This window comes from Balaenoptera physalus (assembly GCF_965194825.1).
Source record: "Balaenoptera physalus genome assembly, chromosome: 16".
Lineage (NCBI taxonomy): Eukaryota > Metazoa > Chordata > Mammalia > Artiodactyla > Balaenopteridae > Balaenoptera > Balaenoptera physalus.
This window is the reverse complement of record NC_138898.1, coordinates 14,206,564-14,226,769: the sequence shown is the minus strand read 5'-3', so window position 1 is coordinate 14,226,769 and position 20,206 is coordinate 14,206,564. Positions and strand designations below refer to the sequence as shown.

The 20,206-nt window shown below is 50.1% G+C and overlaps 1 protein-coding gene across 1 annotated transcript; it reads left to right on the top strand.

Moving 5' to 3' along the window:
* Nucleotides 1–2,887: 2,887 nt before the first annotated feature.
* Nucleotides 2,888–18,823, top strand: SLC2A10 (solute carrier family 2 member 10). Its single transcript, XM_082429439.1, is given in 6 exon segments — nt 2,888–2,914; nt 2,916–2,958; nt 8,734–10,017; nt 10,447–10,569; nt 12,922–13,057; nt 16,690–18,823. Coding segments are annotated over 6 exon segments (1,677 nt in total). The 5' UTR covers nt 2,888–2,902; the 3' UTR covers nt 16,769–18,823.
* Nucleotides 18,824–20,206: the final 1,383 nt, after the last annotated feature.

The window sequence follows — 20,206 nt, the reverse complement described above, 5'->3', positions numbered from 1 at the left end:
CTCCATCTTTTATAACCTGATCTCTAGAATAACAATCATCATTTTTTCTGTATTCTATTTGTTAAAAGTGGGTCACTAGATCCTGCCTACCCTCAAGGGAAGCCGTTTTTGAAGATGCCTACCAAAATGCCCAATTAGAACTTTTCCTTTCTCATTTGGGGCAACCAGTGAAGAGGGATTCTCTACTCTCTAGGAGAGATAGAACCTGACAGCAGGCATGCAAACATCTTCCTGACTTAATGCAAGCCGTAGAAATCAGAGATCAATGACTTCATGCCCTTTTTCATCATATGATTTCTATAGGTTATCTCAGGAATGGAACAGCCCAGCCTTTTCTGTACCAGGTCTTCTGGTGACAATTCCAGATACTCATATGAAAGAGGAATTGTCACATGGCAATGGCCAAGAGGCCTCCTTGGGCTCTTCTCCATGCCAGAAAGGCAGTAGAGTGTGATGGATGAGAGCCCAGTTTTCCCCATAAGTTTGACTTCCGGATCAGCTGTATACTAGTGTGTGTCCTTAAGCACTATTGATTTTTTGTTTTTTGATGTGGACCATTTTTCAAGTCTTTATTGAATTTGTTACAATATTGCTTCGTTTTATGTTTTGGTTTTTTGGCCACGAGGCATGTGGGATCTTATCTCCCCTACCAGGGATCAAACCCTCACCCTCTGCATTGGAAGGCGAAGTCTTAACCACTGGACCTCCAGGGAAGTCCCAGCACTATTGCTTTTATTTATTTGTTTATTATGCAAGCAAGTTACTTCACTTCCCTTTGCCTCACTCATAAAATGGGGGTAAATTTTAATAATCCCTACTCATTAGGCAGTTGTAAATACACATAAGGTGCTTAAATCAATTATCAATTATCAATAGTTTAAACTGTTGTTTCCGGTTATCATTGCTGCATAACAATTTACTCCAAAACTTCACATTTAAAACGACTATTTTATTATACTCATGGAATCTGTGGGTCAGAAATCCAGACTGGGAACAACAGGGATGGCTTGTCTCTGCTCCACAATGTCTGGGGCCTCAGCTGGAAAGATTTGAGCATTGGGAGCCAGAATCATCTGAAGGCTGGCCTTGGAGCCAGTGCTGGGAAGACTCAAAGGCTAGGACCATCACAGGAGGATCCACACATGGCCTCTCTGTGTGCCTTGGGCTTCCTCACAGCATGGCAGGCTCAGAGTAGTCAGACTTCTTAGAGGCTCAGAGCTCCAGGTCTGTGTCCAGTGTCACAGTGACCCAGCCTCAGAAATCACACGACGCCACTCTGTGCAACCTACTGGCCGAAGCAGTTACAAGCACACCCAGATTTCAAGGGAAGGAACAAAGAATTTTGGAGCCATATTTTCCAACTGCCCCAGCTATTAATATTTTCAGAACTGTACATGGGTCCCTTGGCTCAGAAGATCATGTCGATGCTGTCTTCTTTGCCGAGATGCTTATCTGTGTCCGTGGCACCGGATTCCTGCTGGGTGAGGGTGTGGCTACTGACGCATGTGAACAAACGTGTTTACATGTGAACACGCAGTGAGAGGCCGGATAAGCCTCTGACCATGTGAGTGCTGAGCCTGCATTTGTGTTTTTGCCTGATGGTGAGAATTAGTGGGGGTGTCCCCAGCCTGGCTCCTTTCCAGAACGCCAGGCTCTTATATGGAACTGCCCATCTATTTCCACATGGATGCCTAATGAGCATCTTAAACATCACACAGCCCAAACAGAACTTCACATCTCCTTTCCCACCCCAGACTGCTCCTCTCGCCGTCTGTCAGCCCTTATCAAGTCTATCTGTGATCTGCCAACTTTTCTCCAGCCCCACTGCTATCACCTTAGTCCAAATCAACTTCACCTCTCACCTTGCAATAGCCTCCCAAGTGGTCCCCTGTTTCCACCCTTGCTCCCTATAACCTGCTAGAACTCCCCAGTTATTTCTGTGTCAGTTGGAATAAAATCCCATCCAAATCCTGGCCTCCCAAGGACTTAAACGGTCTGGGCTTTGCCAACCCCTGCCTCGGGCCCCATCTCCCTCCACCCTCCCTGTCAACCCCTGTGCTCCAGACACTATGGCTTCATTTCTGTTTTTATGCTCCCCAAGCTCCTTCCTGCAGGGCCTTTGCCTTTGGTCTCCCTTCTGTCTGGAACCTGAGGTCTCAGCTCAGAAATCCCCTCCCCAGAGCAGCCTTCCCAGAGACCCCCTCCCAAGCCCACCCCCAGCTAAAGCAGCCACTGTGCTTGCCTAACCCAGCATTCTAGCTTAATTCTCTGCTTGGCCTTTATCACTACTAGCTGGTATTTCTCTGGTTCCTTTGGTTATTTATCTTTCTTCTTCCCCCACCAGAAAGTAAACTCCAGAGGAACAAAATTAACTGTCTGTCTGGTTCTCCCAGCCCATCCTCCAGGCCTAGGACACTGCCTGAGCGCAGGTGGGACGTGTCCAAACCTAAGTGTCCAGTGAATGGAAGATGAATGTGGGAGAGTGAACGGCTGAAGTGGGTATGTGTGAGTCAGTGTAGATGCATGAGTATGTGTGTGTGTGTGTGTGTGTGTGTGTGTGTGTGTACACACACGCTGGCTGAAGAGGCCAGACTAGTGGCCTAGTCTGAGGCCAGACTAGAGGACCACAGTGATCGGGAAGTCTCCTTCCCGCGGGGAGGATAGGGAAAGACAACTTGTGGGGTCCTCCCCCCAGTGGGGATGACGGTGAGTGGGGTCCCAGCCAGGCCGGGCCAGACTGGGGACGTCCAGGGCGCACCTCTGTCCCGCCTCCAGGCACAGGGGCCCAGGGCTGGCCGACGTGGCAGCTGTGCTGCCGGCGGGCAGGCGGGGAGGGAGGGACGGAGGCTGGAGGCGGGCCGGAAAGTTTGTCTGGCGGCGGAGGCGGGGACTCGGCCGGGGGATGCGCGCCCGGGCCCCCAGAGCCCCCAGCTTGCCTCGGAGTCCTGCTCAGCATGGGTAAGTCTCCATCGGCGCTGCGGGCAGGGAAGGCCGGCGACCCCATCCCTGCGCGCGCACTCTTTGCCCTGAGCTGCAGCTCCCCGACCAGATACAGCCCACTCGGGTGGCAGCCGGGACAGCAGGCCTTGGCTGGTGGCTGGGAAGGGACGTGGGCCCACTTCCTTCCATGCTCCTTTCTGCCCAGAAAAAGTGACCTGAGAGGGCTCCTTGCTTGATACTGGGCGCTTACTCGGGGCCAGACCCTCTCCTGACCGCTTTAAGCCTTACAGCATCCAGCAAGCGAGTGAAATTGTTCCTATTCTGCAGATGAAGAAGTGGAGGCTCCGAAGGGAGCAAATTCATTCATCCACTCGCGGAGCACTTCCCAACAGGCGCTGTTCTAGGCCTGGGGATGCTGCCCTACACAAAATAGACAAAACCTCTACTCTCCAGATACTCAGTAGAGGGGAGATGGCAGGGGTGGGGAGTAGGGAATTTCTTTGTTGCTCCAGGAGACTAAGGTTTCTGTTTTTCTCTCTGGATTCGGAAGCATCAAAGGGTCAATATTCATCCACCTACTATGTGGCAGACATTGGTTTAGGGGTCGGGGACTCAGTGGCTCGGTGTATAGATTTTGGGGTCAGAAAGACCTGTGTTCCAGCCCTCCTTCTCCCACTTCCCCGGGTGCATCGTGACCTGGGACAGTGTAGTTAAGCTCTCTGACCTTCGGTTTCCTCATCTACAAAACAGTCGTCATAAAACACCCTATCACAGGGAAGCCATGTGAATGACGTGAGAATATGAACTTAATTACTCCATATACCACTTGCCCATGGTAAATGGTCAGTTAACATGAGCTTTTATTTTTTTATCACACCCAACATTGGGATTCTGGAGTCAGACTGCTCGAGTTCAGAACCTGCTCTGTCACTTTACAACCGTAGGCAAACGTCTTTACCTCTCTGTGACTCAGTTGCCTCATCTGTAAAATGGGAATGGCACCAGTGCCTGTGTTACAGGGTTGCTGTAGGGGTTAAGGCAGCTGATACAGGTATGGCTTCTGGAAAAGGATGTGAGGTTGGTTATAGTGACTGCTCTGTAAGTATCACCTGTTGTTGGGACATTTGGAAGCCAAATATATTTGCATGGTTCAGTTTCAAACCTGGTTTTTCCCTGGATTTTAAGGGGAAGACAAGGCAGGTCTCTGGTGGGGGAGGGACCCAATACATTGTGACTCTGGTTGAAATGCTGCTCTAGTGTCACCAACTGAGGGTGCCCTGGGACTTGCAGCTGGTGATATGGGCACCCAAAACCTGGGTTCTTTCCACTCCACCTGCCCCTTGATTCTCTCCCTGGGCAGCTCTGCCTTCCACAGTGAGAGGCTTAGAGAACTGAGGGATTTCCTCCAGTGTGGGACAGCTTCACATACCATATTTAGACAGGCAATCCGTAGAAAGGGAGAGTGGTTCCTAAATCCAGGCTAGGCCACCCTAATTTGGAGGCCAGGATTTACTCCACTTCCATGCCCTGGACACCACCCCCCACCCCCCAACCCCAGGATGCTCAAGAGCCAGGATCCTTTCTCTCTGGATTCCCTATGTGCTGAGTTCATTCATTCATTCAATCATCTGTCTACTCAACCAGTACTTACTGAGTGCCTACTGTATGCCAGGAACTGTCCCCAGCATCAGGAGACAACTGAGAACAAACAAACAATTCCTGTTCCTTTGGGGCTGACATTCTGCTTGGGGAGCCCAATAAATATGTAAAACATATAGTTATTTCAGATGATGAAAAGTACCATGGAGAAAAACAAGCAGAGAAGGGAATACGAAGTGCTGGGTGCCATGGGAGTTTGCATTTTTAAGTAGAGGGCCAGGGAAGGTCTCATAAGAAGGCGACGTTTGAGCAGAGACCAGAGGGAAGGGGGATTGGGGCCTCTGAGATGGAGGGAAAGGGCTTTCCCGGCAGAGGTGACACCTGGTAAAAAGCCTTGAGTTGAGACAGGCTTGGAGTGAGGAGGAACAGGAAGGAGGCTGGTGTGACTGGAGCCCAGTGAAGGGAGGCAGGTCCTACAGGGCCTTGAAGGCCACTCTCAGGACACTGGCTTTTTTTCAGAGTGAAGTGGGAGCCTTGGGGGGCTCTGCGCAGAATGATGTGGTCTGACTTGGGCTATCGTAGGATCCCCCCAGTTGCTCTTGAGCAGTAGATTAAGTTCAAATGTATCTGACACAGTCCTGGAATGGGACGTGGAGATACCACCCTGGACCCTGACTCAGTCATTTGTTCACTCAGTAGAAGCTTTATTGAGCCCATCTTGGGTGTCAGGGTGGGGCTGGAGCCCTGGAGGCACAGAGACAGTAAGTCTCTGTCCCCATCCCCCTGCTCAGTTCAATAAGGTAAACACATCACTTATTCAATTACTTGGTGTGAGCAAATGCAGGAGAAAGCAGAGTCGGTTGGAAGTGAAAAATATGACTTGGAAAGTTGAGGAAGACCTACAGGAATTACAGATTCCCTCAAACTAGCTTAGCCAAAAAAAAAAAAAAAAGAGTGGGGGGTTATTTATTGGTCACTGAAAAGTCCATGGCTTCAGGCATGGTTGGATCGAGGGGCTCAGGCAGCATTGTCAGGAATCCCTCCCAAGGGGAGATGGCCCCCAGCTGCTCTAGGCAGGTAAACTACCAGCTCAGTACCCCAAGTAAGCAAACACCCTGGACTGGACTGGCTCTCACTGGCTCAGGTTCAGCCACGTGACATTCACCACTGTCCAAGGCCGGGGAACCTGCTGGCTGATCAGATCTGGGTCATGGACACACCTCTGGAGCTGGATGGTGGGGGTGGAGTAGGGAGGTCATCTCTACCCCAGATCCGGAGACTGAGAGTTGAAGACGGGACAGGGAAGGGCAGCTCCCCACAGAGCCGGTGAGACTGATGCCAAATAACAGACGTGTATTACCAGAGGCCCCTTGGAGAGGTGAGCCGGGATGCGGATAAGTGGGCATTTGGGAAACATGGGAGGAGCAGGAGAGGGACCAGCACATGCAGAGGCAGAGCGGCATGAAAATCTACGGTGTGTGCCGGGAACCAGTGTTTGCAGGGTGTGTTGGAGAGGTGGGGACAGGGGTGGGGAGGAGAGGTGGCCAAGGAGTTGGGCTGGGGCCACCAGCTCATGAAGGGCCTGGGAGGTCATGCTAAGGAGTTAGGACTTAATGGAGCAGGTAGTGGGAGCCTTGGAAAGCTTAAGGAAGAGAATCCTCTTCCCCCATCTTTCTAGCGGCCCTGACTCATTTGAGGCTGTCCTTCACAGCTCCATGGGTCAGTAGCACTTCACCATGCTTTGTGACTTGGGATTTTCCTGAGAACTTTATTTCCCCTCCACATCTGCCCCCTACGCCCCTGCTCTCTCTCACACCCCACCTATCTCTGATCGGCCCTTCTTGCTTGAAGTCAATCCAGCAAAGCTCTTAAGTGCATGGGTTTGGGAGTCAGATGGGTCAGCGTCTGAGTCCTGATCCTGTTGCTTCCCAGCTGTGAGAACACTCTGAGCCTTAGTTTTCCCATCTGTCAAATGGGGATAATTGTAGCAGTACCACCTAGAGTTGTTACGAAGATAAATTGAGAGAAGGCACCTAAAGTCTTTGCAGAGAGGAAATACTCCATCAATGACACTTTTTATTATTACAGTTTGATCTCACTTTTATTTTTGCTGTTCTGCTCTTACCACTGTGACCTGAAACTGTACTGCTGCATTTTCCAGCAGAACCTGTGGACAGTCAGCTTTGCCTGTGAGCCCTTTGGCTGGGTTCCCATTCACCTCAAGAAGAGCCCAGGAAATGGCAGAAAAATTCTGTGTTTTCACTTGATTGCCTCACATGGCCTGGAAGAACCTTCCCTTCTGGCAGTAAACTCCAGAAACCGAGGGAGATGGGGCAGAGGGAGGTGAAGAAGGGGCAGGACCTGGGCAGCATAATCTCCCCAGGGTATTTACTGATGGTCATGAAGAGGAAGGACAAGGCCAGCCAGGGAATGGTAGGGGGCTATTCCCTGGGGGGCAGAGGTGATGGGGAGAAGGGTGAGCAGAAAGTGGGGGGTGATTCCTTTACCCATGAAACTCCTCCCCCCTGCACAAAAATTGCCTAACACAGATGGAGCAAGGCATAAGTAAGAGAACAGGGTGAAATCTTATTATGCCAAGGTATAATAATGGAGTGGTTAAGGGCAGGGATTGTGGAGCCAGACCACCTGGCTTTGAATCTAGACACAGCTACTCACTACTCTTGACCTTAGGCAAGTCTCTGATGATCAGTTTACTCATTCATAAATAATACAAAAGCCCACCTCATAAAGTTGTGGTGAGAATTAAATGAGCTATTAACACTAGAAGTGCTCAAAGCAGTGCCTGGGCCAGATCAAACACTCCATAAATCTGGCTATAATGTTATGAATCTTCTTGTCAGGTCCAGGGTGGGGATGGGTGAGACAGACACATGATTACTCCTGACGCTTCCAGAAATATTTGTTTACGTATGTAAATTAAAAATTAAGAGCAACCTGTTTAACTGTTCTGCCAATATGGTAGCTGCTGGCCACATGCGGCTATTTTCACACTTAATTAAAATTAAATATAAATTAAAAACGCAGTTCCTTAATCACATTGGCCACATTTTATTTTACTTTTTTAAAACATAGCTTCCATCATTCTTAATATATTTCTTCATTTACTTAATCCAAGAATACACAGAATGTAGTTTTATTTTTTTATTTTTTAAAATATTTATTTATTTGGTTGCACGGGTCTTAGTTGTAGCACATGGGCTCCTTAGTTGTGGCAGGCGAACTCTTAGTTGCGTCATGTATGGGGGATCTAGTTCCCTGACCAGGGATCGAACCCACGCCCCCTGCAATGGGAGCGTGGAGTCTTAAACACTGGACTGCCAGGGAGTTCCCTTCTCTGCCTTTTTTTTTTTTAAATGACACCCATCACCACCTGAAATTATATTATATATTAATTCATTTATCATTTGCCTTTTTCTACTAGAATGTCAGATCTTTGAAAACACCATTGTATTGCAATCCCCAGGAACACTGCCTGGTGTGTTGTAGATGCCAGATAAATTTTGGAATGATTGGATGGATGCATGAATGGATGGGTGTGTGTCTGGGTAAATAAGGGATGGAATGCAAATATGCGTGGATAGATGGATCAAAAAATGGATGGATGTTTGGGTGAATTAAGGGGTAGATAAATGGGCCAATGAATGGATGAAAATGTGGTGGAGGGAGTAGATAGATGGATGGAGGAGTGAATGATGAAGGGCTGGGTGGATAGATTGATTAGTAAATAGATGGGTGAATGAATGGAGTGGATGGATGAAGGAAGGAGTGGATGGGTGGATGGGTGAAGTAGATGGATAGAAGGAAGGTTGGAGGGAGAAATGGATGAAGGAAGAAGTGGATGGATGGATGGATGGATGGAGAGATGGAGAAATGGATGGAATGAAGGAAGAAGTGAACAAATGGGTGGATGCATGCATGCGTGGGTATTTGGATAAATGGGTGAATGGGTGGATTAGATAGATGGAAGGATGGACGGACAAAGCAAGAAATGGATGATGAATGGATGGATGGATGGATGAATAAATGAATAGATGGATGGATGTAGTAGAAGGATACATGAATGGATGAGTGAATAGATGGAGAGGTGGAGGGGTGGACAGAGGGAGAGGAGGTTGGATGGATGCTCTGGCAGGAAACATTCTGGACTCTGTCCCTGTCACTTTTGTTTTCCAGGCCGACCCTCACTCCTCCTGCCCCTGTGTGCCTCTGTGTCTTTGCTGGGTGGCCTGACCTTTGGCTATGAACTGGCAGTCATATCGGGTGCCCTACTGCCACTTCAGCTTGACTTTGGGCTAAGCTGCTCGGAACAGGAGCTCCTGGTGGGCAGTCTGCTCCTGGGGGCTCTCCTTGCCTCCCTGGTAGGGGGCTTCCTCATCGACCGCTATGGCAGGAAGCAAGCCATCCTCGGGAGCAACTTGGTGCTGTTGGCAGGCAGCCTGAGCCTGAGCCTGGCCAGCTCCCTGACCTGGCTGGTCCTGGGCCGCTCAGTGGCTGGCTTTGCCATCTCCCTCTCCTCCATGGCCTGCTGTATCTACGTGTCAGAGCTGGTTGGGCCACGGCAGCGGGGAGTGCTGGTGTCCCTCTACGAGGCAGGCATCACCGTGGGCATCCTGCTCTCCTATGCACTCAACTACGCGCTGGCCGGTGCCCTCTGGGGCTGGAGGCATATGTTTGGCTGGGCCACTGCACCTGCTCTCCTGCAGTCCCTCAGCCTCCTCCTCCTCCCCCCTGGTACAGCTGATGCTGCAGCCCACAGGGACCTCATCCCCCTCCAGGGAGGCGAGGCCACGAAGCTGGACCTGGGGAGGCCAAGATACTCCTTCCTGGACCTCTTCAGGACCAGGGATAACATGCGAGGCCGGACCACGGTGGGGCTGGGGCTGGTGCTTTTCCAGCAGCTAACAGGGCAGCCCAACGTGCTGTGCTACGCCTCCACCATCTTCCATTCAGTCGGCTTCCGTGGGGCCTCCTCGGCTGTGCTGGCCTCCGTGGGGCTCGGCGCCGTGAAGGTGGCGGCCACCCTGACCGCCATGGGGCTGGTGGACCGAGCGGGCCGCAGGGCCCTGTTACTCGCTGGCTGTGCCCTCATGGCCCTGTCGGTCAGCGGTATCGGCCTTGTCAGCTTTGCTGTGCCCATGGACTCAGGCCCAAGTTGCCTGGCCATGCCCAATGCCACTAGGCTGTCAGGCCTCCCTGGAGACTCTGGGCTGCCCAGGGGCTTGGCTCCACCTCTGCGGCCAATGACCGACCAGAGCCCAGGGCGGCCAGTCTTGTCAGCCTCTGAGAAAACCAAGCCTCATCCGGGAGCTGGGGACCCCACTGCCCTTCCTCTGCCAGCCCTAAGCATCGCGCCCGCTGCACCCCCTTCTCCTGCCCCTGAGCATGCCCTGCTGCACTGGACCGCACTGGTCTGCATGATGCTCTTTGTGAGCGCCTTCTCCTTTGGCTTTGGACCAGGTAAGTGGGAGTTCTCTTGCAGGTAACTCTGGAGCCTTCCACCTCTCCTAGTGGGAAGCCTGGGGACCGAATCCGTCAGGGTCTCAGAGGGACTAGAGGTGGCTTGACCATGAGAACAATGAACTCAGATTTCAGGGCTCCTTGCTTCCCTGGAGGTACTTCTTCCGAGGGCAGAGGTCTAATTTATGTTTGTAGTATTTTCTTTCTTATAAAGGCCCCAAATTGTCTAAGCTTCAGGCCTCATAAAACCAGAATGTGCTCCTGGATAGCTCACTCAGAAGGGTTTAGCTGGAAAGGAATTTAATGAGTAGGGTGACCAACCATCCCAGTTCGCCCAGGACACTGAAAGTCTGATGTCCCGGGAAACCCCTCAGTTTTCTGGGCAAACCCAGCTGCAGCCTAAGAGTCCTCCCTGCTCTCCTGTCCTAGTGACCTGGCTTGTCCTCAGCGAGATTTACCCCGTGGAGATCCGAGGGCGAGCCTTTGCCTTCTGCAACAGCTTCAACTGGGCTGCCAACCTCTTCATCAGCCTCTCCTTCCTTGACCTCATCGGTGAGTCCTCTGACCTAATTCCTTGGTCCGGTTCCTTCAAGATCCAGAAACAACTGCCTCCAGACAGAGCCTGGGCCTCCATATCGTCCAGGTATAAGTCACAGAAAACCCCATGCAAACCAGTTTGTGAACAAAAGGTAATATTTTTGTCTTAAATCATGAAAAGAGGAGGGTAGTTTGCTTCAAGCACCTCTGATCCAGAGGCTTCAACAAAACTGTGGGCCAGCTTTCATGCTCTCTTGGCTCTGCCTCCTGTGCCGTGGGCTTCATTCCCAGGCAGACCCACCTCCACGCAAAGATGACCACGAGCGGGTCTCTTCATCTTGGCAGCCCCGGGGAAGGAGAGCATGTCTTTCTCAGTGGCTGTCACTCATGTCCTGGGGCTGATTCTCATTGGCTCAGCAAGATCACGTGCCCATCCCTGACCCAATCACTGTGTCTGGAGGGCTGGAATAGTCTGATGCCCGGGCCTGGGGCCATATACCCACTCTGGAGACCCGGGGAAGGGGGAGGACGGACAGCCCCACCCAACTGCATGGACTGAGAGTTGGGGGAGGGTGCCCCAAATGAAAATCGAGGTGCTAGAACAAGGAAAAGGAGGGCTGGGAGGCAAAGACAACAGAAGATATGACCTGTGAGCTTTCTACTTCATTCCAGGCCCCATCAGCTGCAGGGGGCTGGCTTTATTGACAGCCTGGGAGTTGAGGCTGAAGGGAGGTTAGAGCTGAAGCATCCAGTTCTCCTCTGTCCAGGAAGCCATCTCCGATTGGTGGTGGGGGGATGGGGGTTTGGGAGTCCTGAGTGTGCCCCCATCGAGACAAGTCCATTCTCCTCTCTGTAGCTGAAAGTTTCCACTCTTAAAGCAGAGGAGTTAAAAATTTTTTTTTTGCAGCAGAACTATTCTTCAAATAAAACTTTGTGCAGAGGCTCCACGGAAGCGTCTGACAACATCCAGAACCCTCAGACATGCTGTAAAATTCTCCAGGCCAGATAAGAGGCGAAGGTCTACCCCAGCCTTGGAGAGAATGTGTCTGAGACCAGCAGATGCAGGAGCCACGACCTTTTTGTTTTGTTCTAAACCAGCTTAAACTGGATCATGCCCACCTGCCAGCAGGAAGGTCTTCTCAGATCTAGTTTGGGTGACGTCTTCTCTTCCTGACTAGCCTTCAGACCCAGTCTGGGCAGTGATGGGGTCAGGTGGGAATTATATAGGCCCAGAACACCAGGGAAGGGTCTCTGAGATGCTGAGGATGTTCCTGACCCAAGGCCAGTGGTCATCGAGGCCGAAGTGGGCTGGGCTCCTTCACTGCGGGGCCCCAAGGCACAGTTCTTAGGGTTTAGTTATTTTCCCATTTCCCGCACCCAAGTGTTTCCTCTTCAAAGGAGGAGCCTTGGGGGACTGTGGGAAATACTGGTAGAAGAACCCAGCCACCGTGCCTGTCTCCCATACACAGTCTTTGGGAGTCCAAGCTTCTCCTTGGTGCCTTAGTCTTCAAGCATCCCTTTTATGTGGGATGAATGAGTGAGAAAGAGAGAGGAAGGAGGGAAGGAAGGAAGGGAGGGAAAGAGGGAGGGAGGGAAGGAGAGAGGGGAGGAGGGAGGGAGGGAGGGCTTATTAGAACTGTATCATATCCCTATCATCCCCATCTCACAGACTGGGAAATACGTCCTTCCCAAGTCTAGCCAGGCAGTTAGTTAGAAGACTAGAACCCCGTCTTCCTTCTCCCAGCCCAGCACTCTCTCTGCTGGTATAAGGATTAAGTGGAGGTCAAGCTGGTTAAGGGTGGCTGCTTGGAGGAGGTGTGGCCCTGGCTGTTAGAGGTGAGAATGGTGTCTGAAACGTAATTAGTGCTTCTGCCTCCACAGCCTTCTGGATGGAGCTGAGGCTTCTGCCTTCTCTCGCAAACCAGTCACAGGCCAAATTGGCTGAATGCTTGATTCATTGAAAAACCAATTCATGGAATTTCTGAGGATGGTTTTTTGGAGCTGAGCTTTGCCAAGGCTGCCCCCACAGCTGTTTGGCTGCTGAGGTGGATGTCATTTTCCCTCCATGCACATTTTCAGGTGCCAAGTGTGCACCTCTGGCTAGTATTTCGGGTGTGGGTGAGTGGGTGAGCGGGCTTTCCCATAAAGACACCATGTCCTAGATGTTTGTGGATTTGGGCCCTGGCCCTTTGCCTGCCTCTGGGACAACCAGTCCTACTCCTGCTTTAAGGTACTTTTATCTGACAGCGTGTTAGTCATACTGCAAATCTACCATCTAGAGGATCTGCTTTGGGTGAACTGATTTTCAGTGTTTGAGGAGTTGGCCCAGGCTGTGCCCTGCCCACACTCCCACTCCGTTTTTCCCAGGTGCCATTGGCTTGTCCTGGACCTTCCTGCTCTACGGGCTGACTGCTGTCTTCGGCCTGGGCTTCATCTATTTTTTTGTCCCTGAAACAAAAGGCCAGTCGCTGACAGAGATAGACCAGCAATTCCAGAAGAGACGGTAAGGGGGCCAGGGCTGGCCTGGGGGGAAGAGTGGCATCAAACCCTGAGCACTTTGCTTCAGGATTTTAGTCATTACACTTTCCCTTTGCAAAAAAGAGTGTTTTTCTTCTCTTCCTGTTGTTCTTACTGCCTGGATACAGTGAGTTTTGTCCTGTCTTCATACATGAACTCTTTTCTTTGAGTTGTTTTGTGTCTTCCTACAGCAGAGTTTTATTTGACTTTGAGCTCAGCTCATAGGAATTTAAAAATCATGCAGTTATGGACTCATAGGAGGTTAGAATAGTTAGATCCTAAAACCACAGAATCTTGGAGTCATGGAAGCTCGGAGAAACAAAATATTATAATCATGGCCTTTTGAATCACACACAAAGAACTGTGAGCATAATCTACTCATTCAGTGGGTGTTAATATGCCACACGGTGTTCTGGGCCGTAGGAAATGTGTCTGAAAATAAGATGGAGAAGGTCCTTGTCCTCATGGAACTTCCATTCTAGTAGGGGAGGGGAACAGAAAATAAATAAGCCAATGAATGCAGCAACAAAAGCATTTCAGTTAGTGGTGAGTAGCTGGAAGAAAAGGAAACAGAACAAAATACATTGAGAGGGTCTGGTTGGTGGAGAGGGAGACAGGGGCACAGGGTTGTGGCTAAATCAGAGTGGGTGGTCAGAGAGGGATGCCCTGCGTAGGTGCCATTTAAGTTAATGAGAAGGAGGCAGCCACGTAAAGATGAGGCAGGGCGAGCCTTCCAGGTAGAGGGAACAGCAGGTGCAAAGACCCTGAGGTTGGGAGTGTATCTGGCACATGCAAGGAACAACGAGGAAGCCAGTGTGGCTGGATCAGAGGGAGCAAGGAGGGAGGGGAGGAGGAGAGAAGATCAGATTGGCCAAGTGGGTAGGAGCTAGATCACATAAGGTCTGTAGGTCCTAGACAGGAGTTCAAAATCTTAACATCAGGGACTTTGGGCTGTTGAAATAAAGAGTACTGGGGGGTGTCAGAAGGGACCTGAAACCACCATAATCCTAAGCATCCTTGGCAAATGCCCCAGGTTGCCTCTTGTCGTAAAGGGAGTCACCAGCGTCTGACTGCCCATTCTATTCCTGGGAGGCCCTAACAAATTAAAATGGTAAATCATTCTAACGGTGAGTTGGAACTTGCCTCCCTGCAGCTTCCTGCCAAGCCCCAACCTGGCCCCCAAAGGGATGCAGAATGAGTCCATGTGAAACTTCAAACCTGGTCCACCCCACCCCAGAGTGTTCTCTGCCAGCCGCACACTCCCAGTTTGTTGCATGACACCTTCTGTGGGGCCCTCAGCAGTCCAGCCATATTCGTTAGGAGACAGATTTGGCTGCTTGGAATAGTCTGAATATAGGGGGTCCAGGGCTGGCGTTGAAGCTGTGCTTCAAGAGGTCATCCAGGGCCCCAGGCTCCTTCTCTCTTGTTGCTCTGCCATCTCTTCAGTGTAAACTTTTCCACATGGCCCGTGAGAGCCACCACATCCCTAAAAGAGGGAAGGGGAAGAGGTGGCCACACAACCTGAAAGATCCACACGTCACTTCCATCTACAACCCTTTGGACGGAACTTAGCCACATCCACATGCAGGGGCGGCTGAAAAACATGGTCTTTAATCTGGGTGTCATGTGCTCACCTAAACATCGAGGGTGCTGTTACTAGACATAAAGGAGGGACAGATACTAGGAGCCACCTGGAATCTCTGCCATACCGGCTTTCTTGGGAGAAGATTCCAGACCCCTCCTCTGGAATAAGAAGCTAAGGAGGCAGAAAGGCAGGCAGAAGCCAGCTTTAGGGTGAGGCAGGAGGGAATTGCAGCTCAGGGGAACACTGAGCTGGACCTGGGGACTCAGGAGCCTGGGCCAGACCGTGGGGAAAGCAGGCTGGATCTTCTACAGCCTCAGGAAAAGACAGGAAGTTAGGGGCTTTGGCTGGGTCCGGAGCCAACTTTGGCTGGGTGAGTCATCACTCCAGTCCTTACCGTTCAGGGGGCCCCTGATATCAGAGGCCACAGAGAGAGAAAGAAACTCAACAGTGGGGAGCATGGGGACACGGGAAGTTCCGGAGATCTTGCAAGCAAGCACTAATGGGACCCTCCTTCCAGCACCAACTGTTCTCAGTGCTGTGTTGCTCCCTAAAAGAATCACATTCCCAGGAGAGAGTCTGATTGGCTAAGCCTGGTTTATGTGCCCACCCCCCTAACCCCCAACTTGGCCAGGATAGGGCAAGGCCCCTCTATTGACAGTCCTACAAAGATCGCATGCAACAGAGGAGACCTAGAGCCCCAAGGAGACAAGAGAATGGAAGCTGGATGGAGCCACCATCCACTGCTGTGGGGTTTACTTCTATTCGTGTCCTCATGCTGCAGATGTGCTTGTTGGAAATGGGGACCTGCAGCTTAACGGTCTGTTTCCTCTGCTCCTTTAGAGAGACATTAGCAACCGAGGGGCTCAGACCCCCTTGCCATCAGTGGCCATTGAGTGCCATAAGCATGTTCCTTTCCCTTTCACATCAGGTTACTTGGGTTCAGAAGAGACCTTTCCATTCCCAGGGTGATATGATCACCAAAAGAGCTTTCAAAAATCTTTTAGCCCAATTTCTCAGGAATCCGTTCATTCACTTTCAGCAAATATTTCCAAGTGCCAGCTAGGAGCCAGGCACTGTACTAGGCTCGGGGGACAGACCTGTGACCAAGAGACACCGTGTCTCTGGACTGAGGAGGAAGTTACATTTTAATGCAAAGGGGAGAGATGGATTACAGAACACCCAAATGCATGAATAAGATAAATGAGAGTGGGGTTTATATCATGAGGAAAATAAGGCAGGTTAACTGTCAGAGAGTGAACAGTGGATCTGGGGGCAGTGTGGAGCTTTCCACTTCTTTAGCTAGGGTCCAAGTGTACCATGGGTACATTAATGACACAAGTTGATCGTGAGCTCTTCATGACATTGAAGGACATTTTTGTGCACCTGTCATGTTCACTGCTCTATTCCCAGGGCCTAGAACAGTGCTTGGCCCATGACAGGCCAGCAGTGACTCTAGCTCTAGTGAATGAATGAAAGGATGCTCAACGAAGGCCTCTGCGAAGAGGTGGCAATTGAGCTGAGACCTGAATAATGAGAAAAGGCCATCTTTTCCAAGAGCTGGAAGAGAGTGTTCTAGGCAGAGGGAACAGCCAGAGCAAAGGCCCTGAGGTGGGAACAAGTTGGGGGTTTTGAAGAGCGAGAAGGAGACCCATGTGGCCGGGGTGAAATGGGAAGATGGGATGGGAGGGCGGTGACACGGGAGAGGCCGGCTGCAGAGAGGGGCTTAGATGTGAGGCTGAGCATGACATCACTTCTCAGCAGGAGTGACAGGAGTTGGTCTTCGTGCTTAGAAAGGTCAGTCCTGTGATGAGGAGAACTGGCTGTAGGAGGCGTGGGTGGACACAGGAAGACCAGGGGGAGCAGCTGGGTGGTCCAGAAGATGGAAGTGTGCCTTAAGGCAGGAAGCAGGAAGGGTCAGGTAGGAGTGGGGTGGGGATGGGATGGCGATCCCATGTATGGTCCACTCCCATCACCCCCGGGGAAGGCCACCAGGCCCTGTCACCCTCTGACCCCACTTACTCTCTGCTCTCCAGGTTCGCCCTGAGCTTTGGCCACAGGCAGAGCTCGGCTGGCATCCAGTACAGCCGAATTGAGGTCTCTGCGGCCTCCTGAGGAGTCCATCTGGAAAATGCTGGAACCATGGCTTTAGCAGACAGTCTTCAGCTTCCTGCTTGCCTGGATGCCAGAGCACAAGTTCTAGGTGGTCCTTCAAGAGGCACCCCTGCTCCGGAAGAGGTCTGTTTTGCTGGGGCGAAAGGGGTGAACATCTGAGAACTCAAAAGTCTTCAGGTGGAGTCTCAGGCTCTGAGGGTTCCTGAGGTTCTGCCTTCCTGCCTCAGTTTCCCCACTGACTCTGTGCATCTCTGCAGTAATGAACTTATGATGAGAACATCTTATGGAGACTTCGTTGCTCCATGGGCTTTCTCAAAGAATCTCGAGGGTACCACCCTGGCAGGAAGTCTCTCCTGGAATCACCCCTAAATCCAGCTGGGGGTACCATATTCTCTGCTCTCTTTTTCCATCTGGTTGGGACTTTCTGGGGAGGGGGAAGCCTGCTTTTTGGCTCTCAGATCTCGTTTTGTTCAACCCGTCTAATTCTCTTACCTAGAATATTTGTCATTCACCAGCAACTCAGATGGCTGGTAGGAGTTCTACTCCTGAGGCTGCTGGTGTCCTTGCTGTCTGACTGGGCATCTCAGCTTTCCCTGTATGTACAATGGGGGCTCTGAACCAGGTGGTTCTTAAGATCTCTTCTGATGCCAATGAGCTGGAATTCTAAGTGCTGGCAATACCACAGATATTCAGCATGGGCCCTGCTCTCAAGTTGCTAGTCATCTCTTTCAGGGATATAGGTTTTAATTAGGGGAAAGGTGAACAGAATTCCAGAGTTGTGTGCACTAAAATCCAAGGACCATCATAGTGCAGGTCATGAGCTCCAGGAGCTGTTTCCAGGATGGCGCAGGAGGACTTTGCAGAAAGGAGATGGGTCTGGGAGCTAACAAACCTGGTTGTCGGTGTGGCCTCCACCTCTTGGCAGCTAGTGACCCTGGATAAGTAACAACTCCCTTAAGCCTCAGTTTCCACATCTACAGAATGGGGATGACTATGCCCCCAGGGGTGTATTTAACCTCTGTCTCCCATCAGGAGGGTCTTCATTTGGTCCCATTCAGCTGGTCAGGATGGATGGGATTTCTGCTCACCCTCAATACCCAGGTCCCCACCTTTGGGACGTTGTAAAGGGTCACCCCCCACCCAAGGGGTGAGTCAGATGGAGACTGAGCAAGTAGCTCCTCTCCCGCAGGACTCTGGCCTCCCCTGAGTCCTTGCCTCTCATTTCTAGATACTTCCCTTAGATCTGGTGGTGTGTTGGAGCTGGCTTGTGCTGGCTTGTGAGAGCTGACTGTTAAATTTTCAGGAGTTTTGCAAGCTCGTTGTTAAACACAGCTGCTAAAAAATTAAATTATTTAAATTTATACTTAAATAAATTATATTAAAACTGAGGTAATACATACTAAAAACTCATCACTTCCTTATTTTACTACATTTTGCTCTCATCTGTGCTCTTAAGGTAATTTATACCTATTGCATCGCATGAGGAACGTGGGGTAAGGGCACTGCCCATCCCTTGCCGGGTCTTCAGTGATCCACGGGGAGTGTATTTGCACCACAGGGACTGGGGAACACCACAGATCAGGGCTTGATTTGTCGTTTTGTTGATTGCCCAGTCTTAAGAATGTGATGGATACAATGTTAATAATGTAAATTAAACTTAACAGTGTGTTCTGTCTGTAGTCGATACATTGTGAATGGCACAAAAAATGGAGGGGATTATTATCCAGTTCAGCCAACAGGTGACTCATGTCACTGGTGAAGGAGTCTGGACACACGTCTTTGTTGTTTTACTTCCGTCTTATTCGTTAACACGAACAAAAATTTCAATTAGCATTCATGTCAGAACTGCATTCATGCTTCAGTGACGTCAGCAACTTCTTTGCTGAGTCGTATTGTTGTCAAGCATTTCTTCGTGGTCTAATTTTGTTAAATCATGGCTAAATTGCAGTGACGGTTGGCTTTGGAATCAAGAGGTTGGCAGAAAAATCAACAAAAATATTTCTGTGAGAATTAATTGGCTAGATGGCATTTACAATAAAGAGTATTTACAATAAAGTGTTTATTATTATTTGTAAATTTGTCAATTTTGTGCAACAAACACATCCTTAATTCCAGTAAAATTTACACACACACACACATTTTTTTCCCTGGAGAGCAGTTATTAAACATTTACCAGCCCATCACTGCTTACAGCTGTCCTTTGGGCCCCTTCAGATCTAATTCTCTCCCCAGGGAGCCCCAAACCTTCTCAGTTCTCCTTTCCTATCAGCCTAGGAGAATGCTCTTCTAGTCTTAGGGTGGATTCTCTTCTTTTTTGTTCAGGGTCATAAACTCATAGATCAGGTGGGGGATGCAGGTGAGTGATGTCCACTGTGGTAAGACAATAGGGAGTAGTGAGGTCTGTGGAAACAGGTGAACACAGGCCTCTCTATCAGGGATGACTGACACTCAAGCCCAGCTGGTGCCTGCCATGAAGGAACGTGGGCCCATTGTGGCCTGACCATCTGAATTTTCAAAAAAAAAATTCCAGCAATTCAGACTTCGGTGTAAAATTTCCTGATTTTTTTAATAGTGGCAATTGATTCTTAATTGAAAAAATCATTTTTTAAGCTCAACTCAACACACCTGTGGCTAAATCAAAGCCTTTAGTTTGTGCCTCAGTTCTTGATGTCCTCCGAGATATTCTTTTCTTCTGGGTTTTTGAGGATCCCAGCTTAAATCAGAGCAAAGCAAGTAGCCAAGTAGCCGAGTAGCCAAGCAGCTTGAATTGAGTAGGTGGGAGGGGTGTTACTGAACATGAAGGGAAAGAGACATGAAGGGGAAAATGGTTGAAATCTCAAACATATTACCCTGGGACAACTAGGTGTGTGACTTGAGTAACTGCTCATCTGTATAATGGGGACGATACTATTCACTATACAGAGGTGATACCTGTCAATCACTAGTTCAGGGCTGAGCTCATCACAGGTGCTCAAAAATGGCTGCAGCCTCCAGGGGCATCTGGCCCTGGGTGAGGAGGAGAGTGAGGGCAGTTCAGAAAGGGGAGGAGCATCAGAGAAATCTAAAATTTGAGGGTACCTACTAGGTGGTCAGAAATTGTGAGCACCAACCAGAAAAGTGATGTGATCTGTTCATTGATCTGCAGGGTGGGGACTGGGAAGCTCTCCTTCTCCCAGATAATCCCAGAATCACTTCAGGGAAGCATTTCCCAAATCCTACTCTCATGCAGAGCCTTTCACGTGTGTGCCCATCACCTAGCACCTTCCTGTAGTTTCTCACATTGCACTATACAGACTACTTACTGAATGCTTTAAAGTGATTTGCTTTTCAACTTAAATAGATGGATTTTAAAAGGAAACTATATTAATTTATTTTTTCACTCAAATGCATATTTATTGTGTTTCTACTGTGTGCTGGACACTGTTCTAGACCCTGAGG